Consider the following 24,683-nt stretch of genomic DNA (forward strand, 5'->3'; position numbering starts at 1 on the left):
ATGTGGTCCGCGGGGCTTGTCACTCATCTGCTAATAGGCCCTTCTTTATGAGTAAATAACACAATGGGAGTGAATGGGATGGAACCCGGTTCAGCCACACCCCGCATTGAGGCAGGTACAATGAGAACAAGCTGGCAGGCTCTCTGGTTCGGCAGATGTCTGTTGACTTCAGGTGTAAGCCAGAGCGCGTGTGCGCGTACCTCCCGCAGGACGCCCTGGTCATGGCAGGGGCAGAGGGCGGGGATGACACACGTGCCCTCCTGGTTTCGGTAAAGGCCCTCTCGACAGACGCAGCCCTCGGCGGAGCGGCTGCAGTTGACAGCGGAGGAGGAGTAGATGTCCTGGCAGCTCCTCTCGCACAGCGGGGCCTCCTCTGACAGGCTCCTCTTCCACTGCTCCCCGTCAGGACACGCTGTACGGGGGGAGGAGGAGGAGGAGGAGGAGGAAAATATACAGAGGAAGATGGTAGAGTGGGGAGATTGGAAAAAAGTGGAAAGAATTTAATGATGATGAATCGGTGGGGGATGGGCGTTGTGAACAGTAGGAGTAGAATTGATCAGTTTGACATGAATAATACAAATAATTACAAAGAATCATTCACTTTTTTATGATTTTGTTCCATTTGTAAGATGCATGGGCCCTAGGATGACAGAAATCTTGAGGCGTACCACTGGTGACTGAGTGGGAGAAGGTTTAGAGCAGGGGCGTCAAACTCATTTTGGCTCGGGGCCACACATAGCACCATTTACTCTTAAGGGGGCCAGACCAGTAGCTACCATAATAACCTATAAATTCAAGTACATAATGTAAACGTTAACATTTAATGAACTCTCTTTTTACAAAATATTTTATGAACCTGAAATTCTTTTATAAATGTAAGTGCATTTTCGGCGCAATACTGCCACCTACTGTTTAGCTTTGGATCTCATCACTAGTGTTATGTCTTGACTGAAACAGCACAACCCTTAAGCTCTATTCGCACAGGACTAGTTTTACCTGGGGACCGCAAATGACCTACCCTATTTCTCCTAACACAGAGGTCCTGTGATAAAACTTCCACTCACCACAGTCAGGAGCAAGGCAGGTCGTGGTGCGATGGTTGAGGCCTTCACACGGGGCGCCGCTGTACCGGCTCGGCTGCAGGACGAATCTGGAGGAGCTCTGTCGCCCTGACCCGCAGCTGGCTGAGCACGGACTCCACTGGGACCAGCTGGACCACTGACAGTCCACTAGAAGGTTTGCAGAAGGAAAATGAACTAGAGTAAATACCTTTATCGAGACTTTAATCAGAGGTTTGCAAGAGCGTCAGAAAGAGAACAAGAGTAAGAAAGAGAGTGAACGAAGAGAGGGAGCAGTGAGGCAGAAATAAACTTATGTTTCAAGGTAGCTACGTTCTAAGGCGTAAATAAAGATTGACACAACCCTTAAACAGGTTTTACATTGCTGGATTGCGTATGATAATGTCTCAACTTCTTGTGCATGCATCCAGTGTTGTTCATGATCATTCTGCAAAGAACAGAAATGTCATATGTTCATCACTATTTCCTAAAGCTTTTCACCCTTTGGAGGTGTGAAGGCGCCCTGCTAATGACGTCTCCTCCTTGTGTCCTTTTTCTTCTTGAATGATTTAATGAGACCTGGGCGGAGAATTGTTTCCTACTGTGGTTTAATGGGGTTGAAAAAACAAGTATTTAGATAGAGGCAGTGGTGTGGTGGTTAGCACTGATGCCTCACAGCAAGAAGGTTCTGAGTTTGAATCCAGGCTGACTGGTTCCTTTCTGTGTCGAGTCTGCATGTTCTCCCTGTGTCTGCGTGGGTTCTCTCCACGTACTCCAGCTTCCTCCCACCGTCCAAAGACATGCTGGTTAGGTTCATTGGTGATTCTAAATTGGCCGTAGGTGAGAGTGGACCCTGGACAGGTCTCCAGTCTATCTCAGGGCTAACACAGAGAGACAGACAACCATTCACACTCACACCTACGGCCAATTTAGAATCTGAATCTGAAATGCAGGGCGACTGCAAAAATGTGACGAGGTGGCCGAGTGGTTAAGGCGATGGACTGCTAATCCATTGTGCTCTGCACGCGTGGGTTCGAATCCCATCCTCGTCGAGATCATTTTAGAAGGAGCCGTAAAGTAGTGGTTATAAAAAGCAGCGTTGGAACCTGGAAGGTTGTGAGGTTCGCATTGCCCAGGGACACTAGAACGCAGCTCCAAGGCATTATTAGGCGAGGGCTAGGGCCGGTATCGATGGAGGCACGATCAGGTCCTTAAATCCACTGCAGAGGCAATCAGCAAGGGGATCAAGGAAACACTCACGCCTACGGCCAATTTAGAATCACCAATGAACCTAACGAGCATGTCTTTGAACGGTGGGAGGAAGCCGGAGAGCCTTCTTGCTGTGAGGCATCAGTGCTAACCACCACTGTGCCGCCCTGTTTGTATAATATTTAATTGTCATGATTGTTCCATCCATGGCCACCAGTCAAAGACGGAGCTGTACGCCCATGCCCAAAGTAAAGACATTTCTGGGAAGTCTTCCATGAATCCCCTAGTGCAGTGTAATTTGAGAAGGCTCTGAGGGCAGGGCTTACTTCTAATTGTTGCAAATTCTGTTAGGGGCTGTCGTCATTAAGCAGATTAAAGTTCAGCGGTTTGTGCGGATCTAAATTCAAGAAAGGGAACTGCATGAAACCCTTAACGTGACGCTGTGTAGGAATCTGGATTATTTGTTTTAAACAGATATTTAAATTGTAGTGCACTTATGATGAAGTATAATTAAGTGTGGGAAAAACAGATGGTATTGAATGTTTATGAAACAAAAAGCCAGTAATGTCCTCCGTAAGCTGTGATTGATGTGACTGTCAGTCCGTTATTTGAGCGAACTGTTGCTGCAGCTGTCCCTGACTATAGATAGGTTGACACATCTGACGGTTCAACCAATGATTACCGCCGCGGCTGCTTCCATTGCTAGAAGAGAAAGAAATGCAGCTGTGACGGGGGATCACTCACCGTCACAGACATCTGACGTACAGTTGAACGCTCCAGCCTGGCACACACTGGAGGAAAGTAAAGAAGTCAAGTGAGTGAGAAAAAGCAGTTACATACAGTACGGTGGTGCTGCTGATGGTCTCATTTCTTCTTTATATAATGATCTTGCTCTGTACTTTATTAAAAGGCCTTTGTTTTTCAATTCAGTAAAAGTGAAACCTAACCAAGTAGTTTTAGTTGGTTTTATGGTTTAACTGTCACATAACTTGTATGAAATGACCTAATAAAGGGCTTTTAAGGCATATATAATGTACAAAACACATTATGTCTGAATAATGATGGTTTTCAAGATCAAATATTATAATAAAAATGTTTAATTTGGTACCTTTTTTCACTGACTGATGGTTCACATGTCATTAAAAATAATAATAATTTACCGTAGCGTGATCTCTGTGCATTAGCGATGAAGCATACTACATCATTCATTCATGAAATTAAGTTAAAGCAGATTCACAATGACACAGTTTAAAAAGCTGGGAAAACATGAGGCATAAAAAAAAAAAAAATACACCAATCAGGCATAACATTATGACCACCTTCCTAATATTGTGTAGGTCTCCATTGTGTGCCTCAGAGAATGGACATGGGCCTTCTGAGGGTGTCCTGTGGTGTCTGGCAGCAGAATGTTGTTAGTGGGGGGGCCTTTGAGGGGAGGGGCCTCTGTGGATCATCCCACAGATACTTGATCAGTTTGGGATCTAGTGAATTTGGAGGCCAGGTCAACACCTTGTGCTGTTCTTTATGTTTTTTTTTAGTTGTTCCTAAAGTGTTTTTGTCGCTGCATCCTGCTGGGGATGGCTGCTGCCATCAAGGAGTGTCATTGCTATGGGGTGGGGGTGCCTGGTCTGGTCTAGGTGGAGCTTCGCTTTATGGAGCGGTTGGCACGGCAACTGGTGGTCGCACCGTCCATCTTACTGTCTATAGGACAGCCCTACAATTTGAGTGTTTGGGGAGATCTTTTCTGGAGTATAATCAGTTCCCAATAGAAGAGCTTTACCCCTCAAAAGATGTGTAGGTGGAGAAGTTTATCTGCCTTCTAGTCTAACAATGTTTTGTTTTTGTCTTCTAAAGGAAAGGTGAATACCTCATTAACAGGCAAGACAAGTACACACTTCTGAGGAACTAAACAGAAGCACTAATGATGAAAAAACATTGAAGCCACCTCTGTGTAAATGTCTCACTAAAAGCCATTATCATCATCATTGCTGCCTCCTTAATGCTAAGTACTATTGGTGAGCCTGGCATTTAAGTCCCCTGAGGGTTCACGGGCCATGTTCTCCAGACTACCTGACCTTTCAGTTAGAGTAGTTAAAGCTTCTTGAGCAGAACCAGATACTAGAGGTTTAACCGCTAACAACGCGACTCCGGTGGTTAACTCGGTGAATGAACAGGTGAAACTGAGTGTAGTTTATTACCACGTGTTGCAGAGGTGCTGAATGGTCGTTCCTGGCGGCATCAGAGCCTCAGAGCCCTCAGCGCTGACATTCAAGCTTTGGTGGTAATCCGTCGGCAAAGAGAGTGGTGAACAGGGACAGTCAGCATGAAACACACAGGAGCCTTCAAACAACACCTATAGAGATAGATAGATAGATAGATAGATAGATAGATAGATAGATAGATAGATATATAGATAGATGCTTTATTTATCACAAGGGATTTGGTATCTAGTAGCACCATAACACAGAGACAGGATTCATGTATACTGCATAAAATATCTAATATATAGAATATATCTAATATGTAAGATATACAAGTTATAAAATACATATAGTGTCAAAGAGATGCTGACCTGTCCAGGGGGACACGTGCACCCAGGTGTGCAGGGTCCAGGTAAACACTGAGTGTGCGGCCACAGGTCCTCGCAGCTATATGGACAGGAACCTGAACAGTCTCTGAAAACCTGACGGCCGGGACACTCTGCAATACACGCAAACCAACAACAACACGCGTCTCACATCTCCATACAGACATATGCATGTTTTTCTCGTACTTCAGTCTGTGTCTTATTCTACTGTTATATACTGAGATATGTGTAGCCCCTGGCCGCTAACGATGTGTTAGATCAGAGCCGAGGCAGTCAGGTGACGTTGTCGTCTTCCTTGTTCTCTCTCTGCTCTGTGTGTTCTCTCGCTGCAGGTCTGTGGGTCTGATTGTCCAAAGACGTGGATGAGCTGCACACACACACACTGAGAGCAGAGAGGTCGTAGTGGACTGAAAGGTGGCAGCAAATAAACAACGGCAGCTTCCCACGGGGCTGTGCCGAGGTGTGGGTGCTTTAGAACGTAAGCACCATGAAACAACTGGAAAATTGTTAAGAATTGTTCAGGGTTCTGGTTGTAATGGTTCTAGATGTGTTTATGAGTTCAGGGTTCTGGTTCTAAATGAAATGTCAGGGTTCTGTTGGTTCTGCATCTACACGTAATTTCAGGGTTAGGGACAAACTCTTTCTGTAGACAAACTCTGGGTCAGAATCTGTAGAACTCATGTTCTGTTGAGCTGCATTCAACCAATGAACCTATTCAACAGAACCTCCAGCAGGTCCGGTTCTTCAGATGTGACAGTTTCATCAGGTGGTCCCCGAGTCATACTGACCTCTGTGGGGAATTAAATCTAGCAGAACACTTTAGGACCTGACTAGAATCAAACAGACTCAGAGAGCTTTGGTCCTGTTGACCTCCAGAACCAGTGGATTAAAACCGGACCCATGAGTTCCTCTGAGGATGAAACCAGGTCAGTGTCTCCAGAAGAGGGACAAAGGCCTGTTGTTCTCTGAGGGGTACCGGTTCTGATGGGGTTCGGGTTTTAACTTTAACTAAGTTTACTGTTCATAGGAAACATAATCCATAAATGTGCTAAATTTACAGCTTCTGACGTGTGTGTTTGTGTTACCAGGCAGGCAGCTGTTGGTGTTACAGACAGTGTGCTGCTCGAGCGGTCCAACACAGGCTGTCCCACCAGGCTCCGGCTCCTGAAGGACTGTCTTGTTCCGCATCGACAACCCGCCACCACATGTGGCGCTGCACTCACTCCAGGAGGACCACTCACTCAGCAAACAATCCGCTACGGAGAAAGAGAAAGGAACAGCAAAGAAAGAATGATCAAATTCACTGCTGTGGTTAATGTAGTAGGATATCAGACATTTTGGGACGTGTCTCAGACCTGGACAAGATGGCAGATCACAGCTTTCTGTCTGTGTGGTTTCAGCACAGGAAGGACCGCCGTCGGTGTCCCGGCAGTGGCGTGTCCTTGTTTTCAGGCCGTGCCCACACGAAGCTGAGCAGGAGCTCCATGGGCTCCAGGGCTCATAAACTGGGCAGGGAAGCTCGGTGCAGACCAGAGTGCCATTCTCACACACACTGCAGATGAGATGAGATAAAAAGATTAAGAGGTATCTGAACTATAAATATAACACACGTCTCCTCTAAATGTGACACATCCTCTACTAATATCACACTATTATAATTTTGACCTTTCACATCTAAGAATAAAATTCAAAGCTGCTCTCACCAGGTGTTACAGTCAATGGTGAGCTCCTGTTTAGGAATGAACTCCAGTGTCCCGTTGCCTGATGGGATACCGCAGCGACAGTCAGCCACTGGCACACAATGGCCGTCCTGCAACAGCTGTCCCTCAGGACATCGACAACCTGAGAAGACAGAAAGATGGGAGTCAGAGAAATAGAAATAGGGGAAAAGAGGAGGCGCATATATTAATGTTTACCTGAGTGGCAGGCTCCTTGGAGACACTGGACATGGTCCCATAAGTCAGTGCAACTGCGAGGACACTGGTTGGCACAGGTCTCCTGGTACGTCCGGCCCCTGTCCTCACAGCGCTCGCCTAGGAAATATTAAAAATGACAAAGATTAGAACACGAGCTGCTGCAAAACTTAATTTATATGACACCAGGGTCAACGGTGAACAGAAAAAAGCAAACAGGAGACTGCTGCAACCACCGTGCTTCAGTTTGCAACAGTTCCTGAGACATATCTCAGTATTATTGGTTAAACAAGTCTTCTTCTTCTTCTTGCTGATTTTTTATGTGACACTGAATTAAAGTGTGACTGTACCTGGGCAGAGGCCTGTGTTGCAGCTCTGGCTCTGCGTCTGCTGGCTCCTACAACCGGGTCCTGCAGGAGAGGCCAGGGGTCGCCTGTAGCGCTGCCTGACTCCACCGCTGCACGGCTCGGCGCACGCCGTCCACGCACTCCAAACACTCCAGTTACACAGATCTGGAAGGGACGAGTGATTACTGCCACCTCCCTCCGTCCTCACCCTAATTATAATGACTGTAATTATCACAATGAGAGCTCTAATAGCTGTAATTGTTGCAATGGTCGTCATCATCATCTACAATAACAAAAGTGTTTGTGTTTACGGACTTTAGTATTGTCAAACTATTGATGTGTCAGATGTACACATATTTAAGAGAATATTTGTTTACTATCTCAGATATCCCAATTTACTACAAAGTACAAGACTCCAATTATCTTGACAGGCAAATCAAACCAAAGGTCCACTGGGCATCATGCTTATTCTGACGCCTTCCCTTTCGTTTACAGTGAGCGCAAAAGGCCTGAGTTCAAAAATCATTCTCTGCACACACAGACAAAACCAAATCCAATCAACCTCATGTGTCCCCACGGACACATGGACATAAAACTCATCCTTTTAAATCTTTTCTTTTTTTTATTTTCACTCCTCTGAGGAACAATGAGAATGAGATATGTGTGTATGCACAATGCAGTTCTTCAGTGTGAATACGGACTGAAAGGTCTTAACTGTCTACTGATGTCAATTATTAATTAGAACTGGCTGCATTGAATTGACAAGCACTAAACACTTAGAAGTGAGTCATCCTATACGTCGAGTGTTCAGTTTAAATGACTTGAGTTTTACTAATAAAGTGAAGTGGGTCGTTGCAGCAAACTAGCAGCGGTTCATCAAGTGTGTGGAAATACTTCACTAAAGATGAAGCCCATACTACCGTGACATGTCAGTCCTGTAATACAACTAAAGTACTACTGTAATGCATCCGAAAAGGCTAACGCTAACACTAGCAGAAGAACGGTTCAAATCCTCTGGACAGCAGTGAGTTAACAGCTTCACCAAACGTCCTGCGGTAACAGAGAGAAGGAGGCTGCACATCAACTATCTGAAGGTAAATTTCTTGTACCTTTAGCCGCAGTACACGGAAAAGATTTCGGAGTTATACCGCTTTTTTTTTATCCCGGCTACATTATATTATCTTATAACACACTGTGAAGTACAATTACATGCTATTGACAGTGATTTATATAGGCTACACATATCTGAAGCAAACAGTATTGATAAGCTCATGTGTTTATGTTGTGTTCTATTATTTTACATTGTTGCTGTGGTTGTAGGGTGGATTTTTTTTGTCCTTGATGTCATTGAACGCACCATGCAAGAGTTGACTGAGTGAGAGCCGCATATTGTCAGTGTCAGACCGATGGTGTTTATGGTGTTGACATGGACTACTGATATATATCCTGGTCAGTAATGTAGATTTCATTGTAAAGCATTACTTTCTACTGTGTTTTTATGTGTGACATTGACTCGACTTTCCCCACATATAAATCGAAAAAATCAGAAGTCGTTCAGTCCCTAATTGGGTGTTCTGTTCTATTCAAGGCAGGACTGAAACAGAATTGTTTTATATATTTTCTTCTTTTTTTAAAACAGATCTTCCTCTCTTCTCTAAAGCTCGTAGAAATACATGCTGGAGTAATTTCATCACCCTCTGACCCAGTCTGTAATTCATTTTGCCATGCTTGTCAAACTGCTGCAACATGCTAAGAGGAACTCGGGTGGAGTAAATCCATTTCATTCATTACTATTCCCTGCTGTAGAATAAAAGAAGAAACCGGAGCTTGACAAGGAACGAAACCTTAGGAACTGACTGCATTTCTAGAGATAAGAAGTGAGTATCTTTGCACCGTTACCTCTGCAGATGTTAACATCTGGACAGAGCCTCTCCTCTGCCAGCGGTCCTGGACACTGGCTCTCCTCCTCTCTCGTGACAGGAAGACCAGAATCCAGGTCCAAACAGGCCCGGAACCGCCTCTGGATTGACACCATGCTGGCGCCATTGTTGATAACAGCTGACAGTGAAGAACTGTGCTGCAGGGAGGAAGATGGGACACAAGGAGAGCAGGGAGTCCACTGTGACCACTCGCTGAGAATGACTGAGAGGAAGAAAAGAGAGAGACAAGATGAAGGAGTTATTCCAGAAGAAGGTCGTTTCATTACTCTCATTATTTGGCTTTCTTACCTTCACATTCTCTCGTGTCACATTGCAAAGTCCCATCATGGCAAAGGCTAGAGAGCAGAGAAGTCAACAAATAAATAATATTAATAATATATCAAATGGAGCCAGAGATCCAAGATGATGTAAAAGACAAACAGAAAGACTGCTAACAAATAAAAGAAAACACCATAGAATGATTAAGATGAAGCACATACACTGATCAGCCACAACATTAAAACCACTAACAGGAGAAGTGAATAACATTAATCATAGGTTACTGGGAAACTTCTGGACCTGGCATTCATTGGTGTGGATGTTACTTAGACATGTAGCACCCACCTAGACCAGACCAGGCACCCCCACCCCATAGCAATGACACTCCTTGATGGCAGCAGCCACAGAGGCCCCTCCTCTCAAAGCCCACCCTCATAAGGCTAATGTTCATTCTCTGATGAGTCACAACTGTTTTGGAGGCACAAGGGAGATTGACCCAATATCAGGAAGGTGGTCATTATGTTATGGTTGATCAGTATACAGTGGTAACAATGCCAAAATCCTTTATATTGCACCCATGCTGTATTCAGACAGTGTTTAGCCCAGTCACTATTAATAGCACTATACAGGTGTTGATAAAAACCCTTGTCTGGTTGGTTTGGTGCAACACAGGAAACATTTGTTCTCATCAGCCGGGGTCTCACCAGGTACTGCAGCCTACGGTGACTGTGGCCCCCTGAGGGATGGTAACAGGTGTGGGTGGTTGTCCTGAAGCTTGGTCCTGCAGGTGGACGCAGCCACACTGCTCTGGAGGAACACAGCTACCATTCTGCTGCAGCAGGCCCTGGAGGGGAAGGACACACAACTCATGAAAATGAAGAACTGGCACAGAACTGGTCCATCTGGAGAGGCCAACAAAAAAAGGTAAAACATTCCCATTGGAAACATAATGTGTAGTGTACTTATGCTATAATCAATGACACCTAACATAAATACAGTCTATAGTTTTAAATGAGTTTGTCTCTGTTCTATATTTATCCCGTCCCCTCCCCATTCCTACATGGACGTGTCATCGGCCCGTCAGAAAATGTTCCTGCAATAAAACGCAGCTGGAAGCTTCTGATCTGGGCCAAACAACTTTATAAAACTGTCATCACAACTCATATTAAAATGATGTAGTAACAACAATATGTAGCACAGACAATTTTTTTTAACTTTCCAAATATATGCGTATGTATACTTTAGCTCCAGATGAATTCAGCTCTGATGTGACACTGGAGCTATTGCTGCATACTTGTCCAACTGGGACCACGTCTGACACTATTACATATTGGTCATCCACCATCATACATTGCTAGATCCTTGCAAATATGGAGTTTGTGATCCCTCTTAGTTGGACAAGGAGCAGAATTTGTATGGCAGACGGAATATATTTTAAATGCACTGAAGACAAATTTAAATTTAACATTATTTAAAATAATCCAAGATAATCCTTTAATTCATCCCACAGTGGGGACATTTGCAGAGTTACAACAGCATATAGCTAAGGGCAGAGCACACGAGACGTGGCAAAGTAAAGATTAAATAAATACCAAACATAGTAAAATAAATACAACAGTGAATGAACTAAATTAAAGAGAAAACCTGTGGACAGTAACAGCCAGGCGTGCACTCCCGGACACCCAAGCACAGGTCTTCACGGCCCTGCAGAGCACACTGCTTCTCACAGGGAGCACCGCACGGCGAGTACACGAATGGAGCTTCACAGTCTACAAAGAGGGGGAAGGCATTTGGTTATAGGGTGGCATGAACATGCACAGAAGGACACATACTGTATTTACAGAATATGCACAGAATTGCTTGAGTCAATCGTTGGATTTTTGGAGAAATTTTAGCAGAAAAAAATAAAAGAAGTGCACCTTAAGCAGTGCAAAGAACTGTCTACTGTCTACTGTTAGTTAACTCACCATCACACTGACTCAGATCACATGGCCTGCTCTGTGTTTCTACAGGAGTGCACTGTTGCCCCCTGATGGCTGAGGACAGAGCGACACGGTAGCGCTGCTGCCTCTGGGACACACAGGAACACTGGGACCAAACACTCCACGCTGACATGGGGCAGCCTGCGAAAAAATAAAAAAATAAAAAAACATAATCCAAACCTGTACCTGAGCTCATATAAACCAGCCGTGAAGAGTGGAAGCAGAATTCAGTCCAAGCATGCAGCCTGCAGCCAGAATATTCAGCTGGTCTTGGAGTAAATAACAAGATCTTGTCTGAATGTGTTTGCTGTGCATGTGACCCACATAAAAGATTTACTGAGCACATCTTCAAACATTTCTTTATCAGGAAATATTTAATAATATGTAAAGAAGAAATGGTCCCTATATAGACTTTGTCTGATCCAGGTATGAATCCTAAATTGAGTGTGTCAGTCAGTGTAATTTACACCGATCAGGGATAACATTATGACCACCTGCCTAATATTGTGCAGGTCTCCAAAACAGTTGTAACTCATCAGAGAATGGACATGGGCCTTCTGAGGGTGTCCTGTGGTGTCTGGCAACAGAATGTTGTTAGTGAGGGGGGTCTTTGAGGGGAGGGTCCTCTGTGGATCATCCCACAGATACTTGATCAGTTTAGGATCTAGTGAATTTGGAGGCCAGGTCAACACCTTGTGCTGTTCTTCATGTTTTTTTTTTTAGTTGTTCCTAAAGTGTTTTTGTGGCTGCATCCTGCTGGGGATGGCTGCTGCCATCAAGGAGTGTCATTGCTATGGGGTGGGGGTGCCTGGTCTGGTCTAGGTGGGTGCTACATGTCTAAGTAACATCCACACCAATGAATGCCAGGTCCAAAAGTTTCCCAGCAGAACACTGAACTGTCACAAGATGATTGATGATATTCACTTCTCCTGTCAGTGGTCATAATGTTGTGGCTGATCGGTGTATGTTACATGGCACACGCACTAATAGATTTGGCTTCAGTTCACCCAGCTGACCGCCTCTCTGTACCTGGACAGGGCCGTTTGTAACACAGCTGAGTCTCCTCGCTGTTCCTCTTGGCCTCGATCTCAGGGGGACACGCTGCGTCTCCTCCCTCCTCGCAAACACACACCCTGCGTCGTGACACAGACCCCGCCCCACAGGTCTGGGAGCACGGTGACCATGGCGACCAGGGGCAAAGGTCATCTGTAGACAAGTGGGGGCGTCAATAACTGCATTTGCACTCATAGAACTTGTCTTTCTTCAGTTTATACATACACACTTTTAGAGACTATACAAACCCAGACAGGGAGGGGTTCGGCACTCCTGGGTTTCTCTCTCTGGCCCGCTGCAGTGAGACCCGTTGTTACGTGGTGGGGGGTTAATACAGGCGCGAGTTCGAACATGTGTGCCCCGACCACAAGTCACTGAGCAGTCAGACCACACTGACCACGGCGTCCAGCCACCGTCCACTGAAAAACAAACACCCAGCATCTTCAGCAGGCAACTTTATTACACACCAGAAAGAAAACTGCAGTAGTTTTTTATTATATTCAGGCCACCTGCATGTACTCTTTGTCATTAAAACAGATATAGTGACCTACCTCTGCAGTCAATGTCTTGGCAGTAGTCTCCCTCTGGGGTGCATGTGCTGGGGACACAAAACAAAGTAGAGAGTGGAATCTCCTGCTTTCAGTGGAAACTCTTTATCAGCTGAATATTTGTCATAATTTAATCTCACCATTGTTTGCATTCTCCCTGCAGCCAGGTGTCTCCCACACCGAGCTCCTGGTTGTCGTGGAGACACAGAGGTGGGCAGGGTCCTGGGTTGCAGGATTTATGCTGGACTTCCTCAAACTGGCACTCTGCCCCTTCGGTCTCCGGGATAAAAGACCTGGCACCAAACACAAAGAAACTGTCAGTGCTTTTTTTTTATGCTGTAGTTAACTGGAAGCCATGAGGGAGTACACGCGAAATTAAATTGATTCCAGCATTTTATAGCCATATGGCCACAGTGTGGTGCAAAGAAAAAATGCTCCAAATATACAGCCGTAGGGAAACAGAGCGGAACAGCTCCTCTAAAGTGAAGCCAAAGCAAGTAGAGCTCCCCCTGGTGGCTGGCTGCAGTATAGATCATAAGCCCCACCCCTTTTATGTTAGTGGGCGGGACTTGGGACAAACTAAAACACTAAATTACACATCATTTTAGGTAGTTAATATAATGTTGATGCATGTTCAAATGTCAATTTTTTGGATACGTTTCATTTTAATTAGTTATTTGACGTTATAGAAAGAGGATGTGACATTATGGCGACTACCAGTTGCCACGCCAACCGCTCCATAAAGCAAGGGTGGTGAGTCTGGGGGAAGCGCCGCCCGTATCCCCGGGAAAATAGTGCCAGTTTGGCCAATGCAAGGAAGTGACGACATGTTGTCCATATTTATATACAGTCTATGGTCTAGACATCAAGAGACAGAAGACACTGAGACAAACCAAGTCCACAGGAAGACTGGGGCAAGTAGTGACCAAAATCAGCTCCTACTTCTACAGTTTAAACACCATTTTCAAATTTCTGAGATTACCGTTTTATTCAGAAATGTTTTCTCCATCCAGACAATGGTGAAACTGGGTTTCATTAATACTTGTCAAACCTGGACTTGATGAATCAAACAGCTGTCTATTTATAATACTCAAACCCAAAAGAGGGATTTCACAGTCTTTGTCCCCATCCAGTCCAAGTCTCTTAACTTTTATTCTACTCATGATCACGTCCTGTACTCTGGGAGCTTAAAGGGCACAAGGTCAACAATCTGATCCACACTGGTCGAGTCTAATCCGATCATCTGAGCGGATTGGATGGTCTCTGACTAGGGTGTGTGTATCAGTACTGGAAACCATGACAGCAAACAAAACAATTGGAGGAACGACTGGAAAAGAGGACGTGAAGGTTCAGCCCAGCGGAGCAAGGGATTCTGTGAGATGGCCGAGAGGGATTTAGTGAGATGATTCCAGTGAGGTGAAGGTGAAACTGGAAAAGCAGCAAATATAAGACAGGAGGAGAGCGTAACGTGCTTCTCTACTACAGCAACCATAGCAGAGACAGGGAAAAATAAACAACGCAAAGCTGACCTGGTTCAGAATAAAAGCTAAATGAAAGATGATATAAAATTAAAGAGAAACTGTGTAGGAGAATCAAATTCTAAAATTAGAAAGCAATTAAAAGTGAAAATTTGTGTCTTATTTGTTCAGAGTTGCAGCCTTGATGAATCTGCTGCTTTAATCTTTAATCTAATCCTTTAATTTATTCCTTAATATTCAAAGCAAGGTCGAGTAGTCTGATTTTAACATGCTTTAAATAAAGTTTGACTTACTGAAAGTAATTAACTTAACTTACAATCGCAGACACAGTGATTATATTTAAACCATCATTTTTGTTATGCAAAGAGCCTGTAAATAGCTGAACTTAGTCCAAATAAATAGATATGTACTAATATGGGTGTTCCACTAAGAATACTTCTGAGTGTGTGTCTTCATCACCTGTATCTGGTCCTCTGTCCCGGCCCACAGGAAACGCTGCATAGCGCCCAGCTGGACCAGGAGCTCCAGACGCAGGCGGCCTGGCAGCTGTCGTTGGTGCAGAGGAGCTGCCCGTCGGAGCAGCTGCAGTTGTTGCAGTCCACCTGATGCCAGCTGCCGGCCGCCCAAACCTGCCCCAGTGAGTCCACGCAGTCGCACTGCCACAGCTGCACACATGCCCCGTCCTGCTGCAACTGACCTGATCACACACACACACACAAGTTATTTAAACCAGGTGTTGAATTAATGAGCACAATGCATAAAACATATTCATTAAGCAAAACTTTGTTTTTTATTTTCAGAGCTGAACTAATTAAGCCAGTATTGCCAATTTTTTAAACACCTTTAGCTGCTAATTGCTCAATTTTGTTTACTAGCTAGCCTCTAAATCTGTCCGTTAGCCAAAGTTTCCAACACTGGTCGAATCTAATCCGATAATCCGATTGTTTTGGATCAATGAAGATGGAACACATCGGGGAAAGGTTAACTGAGGAGGTTTGGAGATCCAAACATTTGTATCTCTGAACATTTCGGCGAAAGTTTCAGTTGCCATTGTTGAAAGTGAAGCAGCCAGACCGACAAGCTCACAAGTATAAGTGGCTCGCACCAGTGTACGGCGTAGGTTACAACGTCTATGTCCCACAGTGCTATAAAAACGCCTTTATTTTGGATTAACAGCACCGTGACGCCTAAAATAACCACCTATGAACACAAGGGCACACACAGACACACACTGTACATGATTATCTGCACAATACCAGCAGACAGAGGACCTTTAGGGAGGAAGAAGTGTTCAGATATGCAAACACACACACACACACACATACAGAGGCATATCTTTTAATAAAACGATAGCAGATTCAATACCTTCAGGGCAGCGACAGCCCGGCTGACATTCAGCGTTCCCCTGGCACTCTATGCCCTGCTGGAGGTCCGAGCACCGCTGTGGACACTGGTTGGCACACAGCACGAACTCCTGGCCCGGCGGGCACCCTTTCTCCTCTGACAATGCACAAACAGAAGGTCATACATTTTCCCATGATGCCGCAGGCGCTTTCCTCCACACAACACGCCTCATCAAGAATGCTGATCACAGGCTGTGCTGCCTTTTTTTGAATACAAAGACTGGCCCTCAGAAAACAACGGAGTTAATGAGCACTCATCCATGCAGAGGGTGAACTAACGCTAAGGTCACAGCGATTTAAGCGTCAAAGGTGTGTGTGTGTGTGTGTGTGTGTGTGTGTGTACATGCTGGGTCAGTCTCACCACACGGTTTGGTGTTGCAAGGTTTGACCTGGTTCTTCTCTCCTTCACACTTCTTCCCGCCGTTTTTGGGCGGAGGGCTGGAGCAGGAGCGGGTTCGAATGGAGCGCCCGCCGCCGCAGCGCTTATCACAGCGAGACCAGGGACTCCACCGGGACCAGCCTCCATCCACTACATCATCCAGACACATACACACACAAGTATGATGGAATTACAGACTGACCTTTACTTTAACCTTTACAAAAACTGAGACTTTTTTCTTTTGGGATTGACAGAAAAATTTAATTTGTATTTATTGGATCAGATGTGGAAGCGTGAAGATCCTCAGTTGATTCGTTTTCTCTAATAATCTGACCTCTGCAGGGCTTGATATTACAGAAGCGATGCTCCAGGTTCCCTCCCAGGATGTCTTCGCACCACGATCCGTTGGTGCCGGGTCTGAGGAAGGTTCTGATCCTCTGCTGCTGGCCCACTCCGCAGGACCGAGAACAGGAGCCCCACTCCCCCCACCTTGTCCACGAACAGTTCCGGCGTGCGCAGTCGTCCCCTACACATACCTCGTCTGCACAGGAGGAAACGTTGCAAGAGACTTAAATTATTACTGTAGCCACTGTTTAATTTTACATTTCTTACACTTTCTATAAAGTTCACTTTAAAAACACTTGCCTGGCCAAAAAAAATTGGGTGGTACCCTGCTCTTACCTACCTCTTTTACTGCATTTGAATCTGAAGTTTTTATTTTAGCATATAAGTGCAGAAACTCAAGGCTCCCACTGACTCTTATAACCTCACTACTGACGTTGTTGCTACTGAAGCTTTTAGTCAGCAGGAATGATTTGGCATCAATCAGGCTGTCAGAGGTAAAAGAGAAACAGATGTGTCGGTGCTGTTTGTACCCGGGCACTGAGGCAAGTTGCAGGCCTTCTCTTGGTGAGAGGGTCCGGAGCAGGGAGGTTGGACACACTGTCGATGGCGGGACTTGGTGGCTGGACTGAGAGCATCGGTGCAGGTCTTGGTGCAGGGACTCCACGATGACCACGGAGAGAAGCCAGAGTCTTCATCTAGAGCAAGGAGTGTCAAACTCATTTTAGTCTGGGGGCCACATACAGCCCCAATTTGATCTCAAGCGGGACGGACCAGTAACACAACAGAATAATAACCTAGAAGTAACGACAACGCCAGACTTTTTCCATTTGTTTTAGTGCAAAGAAGAACAAGTACATGAGGAAAGGAAAGAGGATAAATACAGACGACGCCATTCAAATATAAACTCACTGACTTGTGAGGGAAAAGAATAAAAATCACAGCGTTGTGTATGAAACAGTACAGACAAATAAGAAAGTGGAGGCAGAAGCAAGAGAAAGAATCTTGTATGAGTTTAAGAAAAGTTCTTGTAACTTGTAATTTCCTTCTGTTACCTAAAAAGATGTATCTAACTCTCTCTGTTCATCTCAGCTCTCAACCCTCCCCATCCCTCTCTTTCTCGTCTTCCTATTCCATTTTTTATTACAGGAACCAGGGAGACAAGGAGCATAAAGATTCCTGAGATGTGCCCCCTGTCTAAGACTCACTCCCCAGGTTCCTCTACGTCTACATCATTCCTCAATCTATATCCCTCTCACCCAGTCTACCAATAGACTTCCTTGCATCAATTAAGGTGTGGTCTTTGTTACTGAAAAATAATTTAAACGTTCAACTGAAAAACAGAAACTGGTATTTCACCTGGTATCAAAGGTTCTTCTGTTGGAGCAATGATAACTGTCAAAAAACACAAAAAAACATATATATATTACAAGCAGATTCATTTTAATACTGTACATGATCAATCATGCGGTAGTTTGTATGATACTATGTTTTGGGACATTTTAAAATGCCTGTAGAAGTCAGAAATAGAATAGTCTTATCAAGTTTTGAACAAAACGTGTGCACTCATCGCAGTCCCAGATCCAACTCTACACAAACAACGCCCCCCCTCCCCGCCCTGCGTACCTGGACAGTCAGGGGCCTGGCAGTAGGTTGTTTCCTGGCGTGGCCCCTGGCAGTCTCTCCCTCCATGGGCCGGGGTGGGTTGTGTGCAGCCCCTGGAGCGAGTCTTCAATCCCAGACCGCCACAGGACAGCGAGCAGGGGCTCCAGGGGCCCCACGGTGACAGGCCGCCATCGATCGGGCAGTGCTCCAAGGAACAGTTCCACCTGCCGTGCTCACAGCCGCTGTAGGAAACAGGAGGGAGAGGTGAGCTGATAGTGCTACTGATCTGAAGAGTTTAATTATAATGAGATGAGCACTCACAGTTTAAAATCCTACAGTACATATGTACACCCTACTAAGAAACCATGGGTAAACATTCCCATGATTCTCTGCTCACCAGGTGCTGCAGTCGTGGACAAATGTATCCCCAGACTGGAGCTCCATCCCTTCTGAGATGTTATGGAAGAGCAGAGATGAGACAGGTGTGATGGAGACACTCTGCAGAGAGGCCAGGAACTCTTTATCCATAAGACACGGACACTCCTGATACACACAAATCACAGAAACCCAAAAGTTTCAGTTTAAAAAGACATCCACTCTACGTTTAGAAGGCTTAAGTTGCTCAGGACCCACCGTTAAGCAGGCGTCTTGGTGCTGGTAGGTGCGTGGGGGACAGTGGCAGCCTTCCTCGCAGCCATCAGAGTAGCAGCCCTCCCTGCCACTGACCTGAGCGCAGTTGAAGGGACAGCCTTCACCTCGTTCGCACTCCCTGTACAGCCTGCCGGGAGGGCAGCCCACCTCTGCACAGTAACATGATGTTAGCACACTGATGGGTCTTATGGATTCATGCAGATACGGCAAACAGGAAACGGGGGCTCACCAAGGCAGACGTGGGTGTTGCAAGTTTTGCTCTGGCGACTGAGGCCGCTGCAAGGGGGGGAGCTGCAGAGACGAACGCGGGACTGCTGCCCTCCGCCACAGCTGACCGAGCACACGGACCACTGAGACCAGGGAAGCCACGGGCCCACCGAGTCTAGAACATTTATTCTAATGTTATATATCTATTTACAACTGGGTGGGTATTCACACACCTATCTATACACCGATCAGGCATAACATGAGAATGTTATTAGTGGGGGCATTTGAGGGGAGGGGCCTCTGTGGATCATCCCACAGATACTTGGATCAGTTTGGGATCTAGTGAATTTGGAGGCCAGGTTTTTGAGTTGTTCCTAAACCATTTTAGGGCTACATCCTGCTGGGGATGGCTGCTCCCATCAAGAAGTGTCATTGCTATGGGGTGGGGGTGCCTGGTCTGGTCTAGGTGGGTGCTACATGTCTAAGTAACATCCACACCAATGAATGCCAGGTCCAAAAGTTTCCCAGCAGAACACTGAACTGACACAAGATGGTTTAAATGTTATTCACTTCTCCTGTCAGTGGTTTTAATGTTGTGGCTGATCAGTGTATGTGCTTCATCTTAATCAGTCTGTGGTGTTTTCTTTAATTTGTTAGCAGTTGTCATAATGTTTTGGCTGACTGGTATAAAGTGTTCCTGTGTCACTGTTTTATTGTAAAGTCTAAAATGTCAAGACATTCAGATGACCCGACTACCTGTGCACAGGTGTACGTTGCAGTCTTTCTGCTGCTCGGCGACACCCAGGCAGCCTCTCCCACCGCTCTGAGGAGACGGATTGTCACACAGGCGTCTCCGGAACTTGACTCCTCCACCGCAAGGCAGGGTGCACTCAGTCCAGGAGCCCCACTGGCTCCAGCCACCGTCGACATGGCAGCCGGGGACGGAGTGACACTGCAGAACCCCAGCCTCACAAGAACTGAGGTAAAGTGATGAAAGAAACACACAAACAAAGGGAAGTAAGAGGATTCATAATGTTTAGTGTTTGTACATTAAAACTACATCACTCTGATATATATTGATTTTATTATTGACATTGTAGAGCTATTCAGCTGGGCTGTACCAGTTTTTGCAGTCACTGATAATGTTGTCTCCAGGATTTACGAACTGCCAGTCAGATCCTCCAGGCCATTCCCATGATGCATTACTAGAATCCAGACCACCTTGTGCAATAACACAAAGCAAACCCTTAACTCACCAAATGCCACTTCTACAACAGAAAGACATAACTCTATTGATTGCACGTCACAGTTTGTCCATAACTTCAAATTAACTGTTTTTTCACATAAACAGAAAGCGCATCAAACCCGTAGCGGAGCCGTTGTGGTATTTGCAGCGACACTCCTCCCTGGCCACGCACGCCCCATCCTGCAGCACCATGTCGCCGGGACAACCGCAGGTCCGGCTGCACCCGGGGGAGTCCAAGCACTCTGTGTCGCCATGGAGATCTGAACAAGAGCGAGGGCAGGGCTTCCCACAGGGCCATTCTTCTTGGCCGCCACCGCAGTCTTCAGAAGAAGAAGACAGGAGGAGGAACGTTTCATGAGAATCAGCACACAGAACGGAACAATGGGTGTTATGATGTGTGTGTTTGAGACGTTATAAAAGGAAATCTGGAACGAGGAAAGCCAGGAGGGGAAAAGAAATCATTGTCAGTATCTTGAGATTGATCACAACGTAAAAGAACAAAAAAAGCTCCTTGACTGTTTATGAATAATTTAAATTCAGTCCTGTAGTGGGATGATCTACGGACAGTATTTGTCTGGCTTTTGCATTTACCAGTAATCCCTGCCACCATTCAGTGGGGACTGGACATGTTCAGACAAATGGGAGGGCAGGGGGAGTTCAAACCTAACCAGAGACAACATTAATCTTCCCTTTTCCGGCAGACATTACGTTTCAACAGGCTTCTTAGTGAACGCCGTACTGATTTGTTCCTCCTATGCTGAGAGGGACACACACCCACAGTAAATATACAATCGTTTATTACGCCGACCTGAGCAGACGGTGACATTGTCATGGCAACCCCTTCTCTGCCTGCTCTCTCCCAGACAGGGCAGGCCACCGAATCTGGCGGGAGGACTGTTGCACTCCCTGGTGCGAGTTGTGGAGCCCGCGCAGCCGTCGCACTCCGACCACGGTGACCAGGGGCTCCACGAACCGTGGACTGGAGGGTAAGGAAAAGAAAGAGAGAAATAAAAAAAAAGATATATGTAACTGAGAGAGAATCAGCAAGTGAAAAGGAAAACAAGAAGATGATATATCTGTCCATGGACATAGAATACAATACCAAAGAACAAAGGGTGAAACAATAGGTAGCCTTAAGAAAACCACTAATCAGTGAGGCTAACTGGATAAAAAAAGGCTTCAGTTTGCTAGGGAGCATAAAGATTGGACTCTGGAACAATAGAAGAAGGTCATGTGGTCTGATGAGTCCAGATTTACCCTGTTCCAGAGTGATGGGGGCATCAGGGTAAGAAGAGAGGCAGATGAAGTGATGCACCCATCATGCCTGGTGTCTACTGTACAAGCCTGAGGGGGCAGTGCTATGATCTGGGGTTGCTGCAGTTGCTCAGGTCTAGGTTCAGCAACATTATGTGTCCAAAGAATGAAGTCAGGAAGAGTGGTTCAGGGAGCATGAGAGATCATTTTCACACGTGGACTGGCCCCAGTAGTCCTAAATCAGAGGTATTATCTCACCTGGACAGAAAGTGATGACGGGGCAGGGCTGTCTCTGGATTTGAACTCCGATCCCATTGTGTGTTTCCTGTTCTCCGGGACAGGGCTCCCCTCCAGCCTTGGGCTCAGGACAGCCACAGCTCCGGTAGCGGGACACTGACTCTGCCCCGCAGGTCCTGGAGCAGGGAGTCCACTCTGACCACTCGCACCAGCCACCTGACACTAGATAAACACAGACACACATAATTTATAATAACTGAATTCGATTAATAAATATCTCTTATTGACCCTCATGTTGTCTGACCTGGTGTGTTCATGAAACCTAAAATAAAATGTATCACCTTATTCTGTGTTATAGATCACACAATTCTTATATAGCTTTCTTAACTCACCTGGGCATTGCTCTCTAGTGCAGTTCAATGTCCCGGCCTCGCAGGTGCTAAAACACAAGAACAGAATGATTCTCATTGACTCTACACATCCATGTATTCCATGTGCCTGTAGTGTATTGTTCTGACCAGTTGTTGCATCCATCAGGGGCTTCAGTGGTCTCTCCTGGTTCCAGCCTGTTTCCAGTGTTGAGGTCCAAGCAGGGACAGTCCTCTCTCTCTACACAGACCGTCCCATTAGCAGACAGGACCTTCCCCTCTGTGCAATAGCACCCTGGCTCACAGCGCCACTCACAGTGCTGCAAGACAGAAAAAGAACAAAAGGTTAGTAAAGTATGACTTGATGTTACTCTAGTGGTGTTGAGTGAAAACAGGAGTCACGCTGGGCGATACTCACAGCCAGGTCATCACAGGAGCGAGGGCAGGAGGGCCCACAGCTACTGAACACTGTGCCCGGGACCTGGGAACACGGCGCCACTGGAAAAGAACACGGTGTCATGTCACTGACACTGAATCTAAACTGAACACAGGCAGCTAAATCTGCAGCCTCAACGAATAAAAGTACCTGGACAGTGGTCGGTGTTACAGGCTATGACCTCAGTCCCCAGCCCCTCGCAGTAGTTCCCTTCCCCCTCCGGGCTGGGACTGTCACAGTCTCTCCTCCGGCTTCGCACCCCTCCACCGCAAGACTTGGTACAGTCCGTCCAGTTACTCCAGTGACCCCAACCGCCGTCACCTGGGAAGAGCCAACAAATTATTCTGGTAAATGTAATTAAACTTTATGCAAACTTCATGCACAGTGATCGTCAGAGTTTCAGTTTCAATGCAAACGGGCAAAAATATTAAACTCACGGTCACATGGGGCAATGATGCAGACTTGGTCCTCTCTGTGGGGGCCTAGACACGGGAGCCCACTGCCAGAGCGTTTGGGGCTGGAACAGAACCGGTACCGAGACTGGAGACCCGCTCCACACGAGAGCGAGCACTGACCCCAGGGAGTCCACAGGGACCACTGGCCGTCAACTGCAGAGAGCGCGAGAGTATGTGATTCAGTGTGGGACAATGAGGTGAAAGGACAGTGGGTAATACTGCATGTCGTTGTTTATTCTTTACAACATTATTGCTAATACAAAACTGGTCAACTTTAATGTTATACTAATGAGTAAAAGGCAAAGCACAGCAGAAAACACCTGTAGCTGTTTGACATATAAATAAAATGTGGTGCTACCTACCATTACAGCTGAATCGTGAGCAGTTTACCAGTCGTCCTCCTTCACATGTACTGAAATATTACACACAAGCTGTATCAGTTATACGTCTACTTGGTACTTAGAAGGACAGACGCAACAAATTAGCACTTAGTTACAGCTCACACAGCAACTCAAGACACCTTTACTCACCAGTTGTTGCAGTCTGACGGGACAATGTCTCCTGGTTTGTGCTGCTTTCCATCAACATCACAGCGACAGTCAGACTCCCGCACACACACACCGTCCTGAGAATGCACAGGACCGTGAGATATGAGGCCATAACTACTCCGTATGTGTGTTTGTGTGTGTGTACATATGCATCCACCTGCTGGACAGTCCCCCGTGGACACTGGCAGCCTGGTGTACAGTTCCTGCTGAGGTCCATCGTGAGTTCTGCACATGACACTGCTCCTGTCAGACACTGCTTCCACTTCTGGCCTGGAGGACATACCCTGCTTTCACCTGACACAGCGATAGATACAGCACAGATAGAAACCAGTTAAAACTCTCTTTGCATAATCTAAAACACACATTTGAATGGTTTGATTAATTAAAGATATGCATTACTGGCTACAGTTTGTATTCAGTTCAGATTATTACAAAAACATTATAAAGACACAGTTTTATGCCATAAATATGTGAGGGCTATTAAGTACATGATGTTATGTTCTTGGAATGTCCTCTTTTAGAAAGCTGAGACACTAAATCTAACAGTGTCAGACTAGTGTGTAGTTCCAGTCGTACCACAGGGTTGTAGGTTACAGGCGCTGAACTGCTGCGCGGTGCCGTGAACTCTGATGGGGCCACGGGTCCGCGTCCTGTAGCCTCCTCCACATGTCACCGAACATGCCGACCACGAGCTCCACGGTTCTTTTAGACCTTCAGAAGCATCACAGTTGGATTTATTTACTTAATTACATTTTAAACCATGGTGTCTATGTACAACCACAGGTACGTCTCACCAAAGCAGGGTTCAATGCTGCATGTGTCGATCCCGACTCTGTCTCCTTTGCAGGGGCGACCGCCGAAGGCCGGAGGAGGGTCGGTTCCCGAGCGATACCTCCTCCTCACACCTACGTCACATGTTCGGCTGCATGCGCTCCACTGTGTCCAGCTGCTCCAGCCGCAGTCCACTAGAAAACACACGGACGTAACCACAGGATGAAGACGAACTGCGCCAGACACAAATAAACAAACCTCACAGTGAAGCACTCACCGGGACAAGGAGCTGACCCACACTCCATTACTCCATTAGTGCAGGTACTGTTTGAGACACACGATACAAGGGCAGGGGATATTAAATTCCAACAGCAGCTGTATTTTTTGGATGATTTTTAATTTGATTCA

General features: G+C 46.0%; 1 protein-coding gene across 1 annotated transcript in view; it reads right to left on the bottom strand.

Annotated features, from left to right (window-relative positions):
• Window positions 1–24,683, bottom strand: part of sspo (SCO-spondin) — a gene marked incomplete at its 5' end in the record, with an annotated part of 67,063 nt that overhangs the window by 14,034 nt on the left and 28,346 nt on the right. Inside the window, 45 exons of the mRNA XM_084566560.1 lie at window positions 201–412; window positions 1,065–1,229; window positions 3,012–3,058; window positions 4,466–4,620; window positions 4,840–4,967; window positions 5,940–6,110; window positions 6,210–6,406; window positions 6,558–6,696; window positions 6,771–6,887; window positions 7,118–7,279; window positions 9,014–9,256; window positions 9,343–9,389; window positions 10,017–10,156; window positions 10,957–11,081; window positions 11,280–11,435; window positions 12,324–12,500; window positions 12,596–12,766; window positions 12,899–12,945; window positions 13,036–13,188; window positions 14,833–15,070; window positions 15,739–15,873; window positions 16,138–16,305; window positions 16,490–16,696; window positions 17,031–17,195; window positions 17,857–17,892; window positions 18,124–18,344; window positions 18,500–18,645; window positions 18,736–18,902; window positions 18,983–19,135; window positions 19,717–19,937; window positions 20,082–20,165; window positions 20,304–20,526; window positions 21,015–21,185; window positions 21,719–21,919; window positions 22,090–22,136; window positions 22,216–22,385; window positions 22,484–22,563; window positions 22,652–22,822; window positions 22,939–23,109; window positions 23,319–23,368; window positions 23,487–23,581; window positions 23,662–23,798; window positions 24,081–24,215; window positions 24,299–24,469; window positions 24,553–24,599. Of these exons, the coding sequence (XP_084422686.1) occupies window positions 201–412; window positions 1,065–1,229; window positions 3,012–3,058; window positions 4,466–4,620; window positions 4,840–4,967; window positions 5,940–6,110; window positions 6,210–6,406; window positions 6,558–6,696; window positions 6,771–6,887; window positions 7,118–7,279; window positions 9,014–9,256; window positions 9,343–9,389; window positions 10,017–10,156; window positions 10,957–11,081; window positions 11,280–11,435; window positions 12,324–12,500; window positions 12,596–12,766; window positions 12,899–12,945; window positions 13,036–13,188; window positions 14,833–15,070; window positions 15,739–15,873; window positions 16,138–16,305; window positions 16,490–16,696; window positions 17,031–17,195; window positions 17,857–17,892; window positions 18,124–18,344; window positions 18,500–18,645; window positions 18,736–18,902; window positions 18,983–19,135; window positions 19,717–19,937; window positions 20,082–20,165; window positions 20,304–20,526; window positions 21,015–21,185; window positions 21,719–21,919; window positions 22,090–22,136; window positions 22,216–22,385; window positions 22,484–22,563; window positions 22,652–22,822; window positions 22,939–23,109; window positions 23,319–23,368; window positions 23,487–23,581; window positions 23,662–23,798; window positions 24,081–24,215; window positions 24,299–24,469; window positions 24,553–24,599 (6,562 nt within the window). The remainder of the gene's footprint in view (window positions 1–200; window positions 413–1,064; window positions 1,230–3,011; window positions 3,059–4,465; window positions 4,621–4,839; window positions 4,968–5,939; window positions 6,111–6,209; window positions 6,407–6,557; window positions 6,697–6,770; window positions 6,888–7,117; window positions 7,280–9,013; window positions 9,257–9,342; window positions 9,390–10,016; window positions 10,157–10,956; window positions 11,082–11,279; window positions 11,436–12,323; window positions 12,501–12,595; window positions 12,767–12,898; window positions 12,946–13,035; window positions 13,189–14,832; window positions 15,071–15,738; window positions 15,874–16,137; window positions 16,306–16,489; window positions 16,697–17,030; window positions 17,196–17,856; window positions 17,893–18,123; window positions 18,345–18,499; window positions 18,646–18,735; window positions 18,903–18,982; window positions 19,136–19,716; window positions 19,938–20,081; window positions 20,166–20,303; window positions 20,527–21,014; window positions 21,186–21,718; window positions 21,920–22,089; window positions 22,137–22,215; window positions 22,386–22,483; window positions 22,564–22,651; window positions 22,823–22,938; window positions 23,110–23,318; window positions 23,369–23,486; window positions 23,582–23,661; window positions 23,799–24,080; window positions 24,216–24,298; window positions 24,470–24,552; window positions 24,600–24,683) is intronic.

This window comes from Chelon labrosus (genome assembly GCF_963514085.1).
Source record: "Chelon labrosus genome assembly, chromosome: 18".
NCBI classification, from domain to species: Eukaryota; Metazoa; Chordata; class Actinopteri; order Mugiliformes; family Mugilidae; genus Chelon; species Chelon labrosus.